This window comes from Pinus tabuliformis, chromosome 5_1, assembly GCF_031772625.1.
Source record: "Pinus tabuliformis cultivar Carrire ecotype Pingquan chromosome 5_1, CPIR1, whole genome shotgun sequence".
In the NCBI taxonomy this organism is placed as follows: Eukaryota; Viridiplantae; Streptophyta; class Pinopsida; order Pinales; family Pinaceae; genus Pinus; species Pinus tabuliformis.
Window position 1 is genome coordinate 629,173,055 of NC_142305.1, and position 5,048 is coordinate 629,178,102.

General features: G+C 45.2%; 1 protein-coding gene across 1 annotated transcript; it reads right to left on the reverse strand.

Annotated features, from left to right (window-relative positions):
- Window positions 1-414: 414 nt before the first annotated feature.
- LOC149166522 (uncharacterized) lies at window positions 415-1,290 on the reverse strand. The gene is made up of 2 exons (XM_089430182.1): window positions 919-1,290; window positions 415-768 (listed from the first exon to the last, which is right to left on the reverse strand). Exons 1-2 carry the CDS (start codon window positions 1,288-1,290, stop codon window positions 415-417), a joined length of 726 nt encoding a protein of 241 aa, XP_089286308.1.
- Between the last annotated feature and the right edge of the window lie 3,758 nt (window positions 1,291-5,048).

The window sequence follows — 5,048 nt, forward strand, 5'->3', positions numbered from 1 at the left end:
GTAAAGGGATATGGGGTGGAAGACATGGAAGGAGGTGGGGGAGTCAGTCTTGGGTATGAGGGCAATGAAAGTGGAGTTTAAGGGGGCATATATGCGACCAAGAGACCGGCGCTCTTCTATCACTCCTAGCAGGTCCGGTTCAATGATATGCAAGAAAGCAATATAGAATTCCACGGGCCAACCATCCAGCCCTGGAATTTTGTCTTTCTTGAACCATTTGAGAGTGCTTTCTAATTCCCCCATGGAAACCGGTTTTATGAGATCCTCAATTCCATATGGTTCCAAGTACCCAGGGAAATGGCTAGCAAGGTTAATGATTTCGACAAGAGATGGGGCAGGGGGTGCTTTGAAGAGCTACTTAAAGTGGGAGATACCAAGTTGGGCGAGCTGTGAATGAGTGGTGGCCAATTGATCCTAATCCGAGGGCATCTGCCAGATAGTATTGCTGGCTTTCCTTCCATTGGAAAAATTGTGGAAGAATTTTGTGTTGCCATCCCCTGCTTGTAGCCAGATTGCTCTGCTTCCGAGTCTCCATAATTCTTCCCGGTTAAGAAGGATCTTGGATCTCTGAGATTCCAAGTCCACAAGACGAATCTTTGCTTCAGTGGATAAGTAGCCAAGCCCACTAACATCCGTTAAGGAGGCCAGCTGAGCTTCGATATCCACAAGGGATTGATCATCCCTAGCTTTTTTCCTTTTAGTCCATTCAATGGTTAATCTCTTGAGCTGATGCAGGTTTCTGTAGAAATCTGCAGCCTTCCTTTGATCCTTGAGCAGTGGTTAGGCATGCCAGAAATCCGAAACCATCTTAATATAATCCAGATCCTTTAACCAAGAAGAGTTAAATTTGAAAGGGGCACTTGGTTTCTTGGATGGGCCAACCACTTCCAAGAAAATGGGGGAGTGATCCGAGCCTACCCATTGCCTGTAGATGGCGAGAGTTCTGAGTAGATCTTCATGTATAAGATATCTGTCCAGCCTTCTACCAAGGGTAGCTTCGCCAGTATGCCTATTATGCCATGTTGGCATCTTCTTGTTCATGGGTACATCTATGAGCCCATATTGATCCAGAAGAGAGCTCAACTGATCTAAGAGAGGGTCAAGCTGCGAGTGATGCCCCCAGGATTCCTCATTTCCAATGGAAAAGTTCAGGTCTCCCCCTATGATAGTGGCACTATTAATCAAGGGGTTATCCATAAGGGATTGCCAAAAAGCAAGCCTATTTTGCTTGGGGGCATAGATATTAATGATGCGAAGCTGTTTGCCTAAATCTGCAGAGAAAATGTCCATTCCCAGGAATCCATGGCCCCCCCCAAGAGGATATCATCCTAATAGATTTTGTATTGATTCCAATGGCTAGATCCTCAGATTGGCCCACTGCATCCAGGCCTTGGAAGTGCCAGCTAGGTAGAAAGACTTGCAGGATCTTAGAAATCTGATCAGAAGGCCGTAGGGTTTCCTGAAGAAGAATCATGTCACAGGGAGTACAGTGCAAGAGGCGCTTCAGGGCCAATTTTTTTTTGGGCTGGCCAAGCCCCTACAATTGAAAGAGAGCCAAATCATAAGGGAATAGTATCAAGGGTTTCAGATGCTCTAAGTGCCCTTTCAATGGTGGTCTGTCGACCTTGCACCACATCTGCCCTCACAGATTTGATGGCTTTGGATATCTTTGAAGGCCTGCCTCTAGTGGGTTTTATCTTGGAGAGGGGAGGGGGATGCCGAGACCTAGCAGGGAGGGGTTGTTCAAAGGTCGAGATCGGAGATTGTAGGTGTGCGAGCCCGATGCAGAGGGGGAGGGAGGGGGTTGTAGGAGAGGGTTCAGAGCTTGTAAAGACAACGGGGTAGTGGAGAAAATGGGGGAGGGGGGCTCGAGCTCACAGTTAATGGTGGAATGTGTGCACGATAGGGATGCAGAGTGGGAAGCAGGAAAATGTATAGATGCATTAAATTGATTGAAAAGCATAGTAGAGGAAAAGGAAGGAGGAGCATTACTCGTTGTAGGAGCAGCTTCCATAACAGACCGAGATCGAGTCAGTGGAGGGGATGTAGGTGGTATCCATGGAGCACTGGTTTGCTGAGCAGTGACTCCATTCGCATCCTTTAAGTGATCCTGACTTGAGGGTTGCTCATCCACAATCGGGTCTCAGACAGACGATGTTTCGATCCCCTTGCAGCCTCTTGAGAAGTAGGAGTGAGCAGCGGACAATCCTTGTATAGATGACCGACCTTGTGGCATCTTCTGCACTGAAAAGGCACTCCTTCATAATCCAGATTTTGACGGCGAGAGAAATGCCTCCAATGGAGGGTTATCTTTTCCTCTAGCCCATCCCTGGTATCTAGATGAACCAGGATTCACGTCATTGTCATAATCCCTGAATTTTCAAACGATTGATCATGTTCTAAGTAAGTACCCAGCGCATCTCCAATACGCTTGAACACAACAGGGGTCCATAACTGCATTGGAAGGCCCGGAAAACAGACCCAAATCGACCCTCCACCCAACTGTTCTCTCTCAGGGTCAAATAAAGGGTCCCATCTTTTTAACAGTACTGAAGCAAGCTCGATGTGCCAGAAGCGGGATAGTATCCAGTCGGTGTATTCTTCCCTATGGAAGCACAGGGCAAACCACCCACGAGCCAGGACCCTGATAATGGGTAATTCTTTGAGCAGGGAACCCCAAATCTCCGAGGTCTAGAGACGAAGACGATCCACCGAGTAGTTCCTGCCCCTCACTCGGCCCACCAGAACCTTCTTTGCTGTGTCTGTGACTTCGCCCATCAGAATATCCTCTTTTAGGGTTAGGTTGATGTCCCTTTCCACAGATTTTAGGCACCTGCCTTTCTTGGGTTTGTTTGAGCGGCGAGCAGTCGAATAATCCTTGAGGAGACCCTGACAGCCCTGGTTAATAGTTTGGGGAGTGGATGGGGTAGATTTAGGGTTAGGGATCGGGGAGCTGAAGCAGCCTGAGTGGATGGGGGTTTTAGGGTTTGTACCTCCAGGGTTTAGGGTAGCACTTGAGAGGGTAGGAATGGTGAGAGGAGGGGGCCCAGATGGGGGTATATGGGAGGTAGAGGGAGCACAATGGGGCACTGAGGTATGAGGAGGGTGAAACAGGGGGGCGTCGAAAGTGGGTGAGGGTTGGAGACAAGTTCCCAGCAGGTTTAAGGTCGCTGGAGAGAGGGGGGGACAATCCAAACTAGGTGCATCATCAATGTGGACTAAGGGCAGAGGGTGGTTTTCAGAAGGACCCGATCGAAACTGAGCGCACTGAGTAGCTGTCAGTGGTAGTAAAGTGGCAGCAAAAGGGCCAGAGCTCGCCATGGTTCGATGGTGCGACCAAATAACCTGATGAGGGTGAGGGTCTGCCTCATAGTCAACGTCATCAAGATCCATCGAAATCGACAGTCACGGTCGAGGGAGCTACACATGTCGAGGAGGCAAGTAACGAGATGTAGGTTAAAACCAAGTGTGACTGCCCAGTGAGTCCTCTGTTGGCAAGGTAACCACGAGCTGAGTGAATGTAAATCACAGAGAGATAGGGAGGTGGGGTGGTAAGTTTAGGCCAGCCAAGTGCGAGAGCTATGGCCATCAATCCCAGGGATTATGGCCCTCGAGACCACCATGGATGTCGGCTTCAGCCTTGTAGAGCTCCATCCTCCTCACTCCTCTTAGATCAAATCTTCGAGAGAACATTTTGTTGAATTCCTCCATTGTCTCATTCTCATTCTTCTTTGTAGCAGTAATTGTGGTTAACAAGTATCTAATGTCCTTTTTATCACCCCATTTATCCATGAAAACATTTTCCAAATTTTTAAATGATTGGAAACCATTTTTATGTAAGGGTATGAACTAATTAAATGCATCTCATATATATATATATGTGTGTGTGTGTGTATATATATATATATATATATATATATATATATAGACACACACACACACACACACACACATATATATATATTAGTTGTTAGTTAGTTGGGATTAGAGTTGATGCAAATTCCACACAAGTAGAGGAAAAAGGTAAGAGAGAGATATGTATCGCTTGCTTTTGTCTGCATAATTTTATAATTCCAAGATGTTTTAAATTAACTCAGTTGTTGCTTCAAAATTATACCATGTGTGTTTATTTATATTTAGAGGCAATGCATATAAAGTAAGGTTGAATGCTAATGAAACTATTGAATATCCTTTTGTGACAGAGACTTGGGATACGCTATAGATGAGACACTACCTAGTTCTTCAGTTTCCGAGGGTCACATCTCATGGATGTTGAACACTAAAGAGGATGCGAGAATCTCACTAGCAATAAGGGAATTCTATTCTATGGGCACATAAGGCCTCTCCACTGCATAGAAGCTACAACTCTCCAAAATATGGTACACCATGTGTTCGATAAAATTATAGTTGCACATTTTGTGCATGGGGGTGGTAGGTCATTCAACCCCCCTCTTTAATTGCATGTAGAGTTGATGGGGTGGTAGGCACCCCCCAGAACCTATTTTTTGCTTGTGTGTGTCTATCTATCTATCAATATATATATATATATATATATATATATATATATATATATATCAAACTACCCTTAATCTTTTTCATGGAGATATTTTGCCTCCAATGGTAATGTGATGGCTCTTAGAAAGCTTCTCACATGAGAGATAGGTTTTGGGGGCTTGATGATTGCAAGGGGAGGAAAACATAGGAATTGGGCTATAAATGATACTTTTAGAACTCATGGGCATGAGCAAGGCTTTAACTCACTACATAGGCTTTCAAAAGGAATTATTTAGCCTCCAAGTGGAATATGTTGTTCCTATAATGCCTTGGACAGTAGGGATGGGTCTCAAGGCCTCATCAATTAATTTGAGAGGAAAATAACGTTCGTGGGCCATATATGGAGTTTTTAAGGATCAATAGCCATAAACAATGCAAAAAACCACAAAGCATGCATTTATAGGAGATCATTATCCTTAGAGTTAGATGTAGGTGCCATTAGAAGATTTTGTGTGCTAGGGATGGGTCTTGAGGCATTAACTATTGTTAGGGGA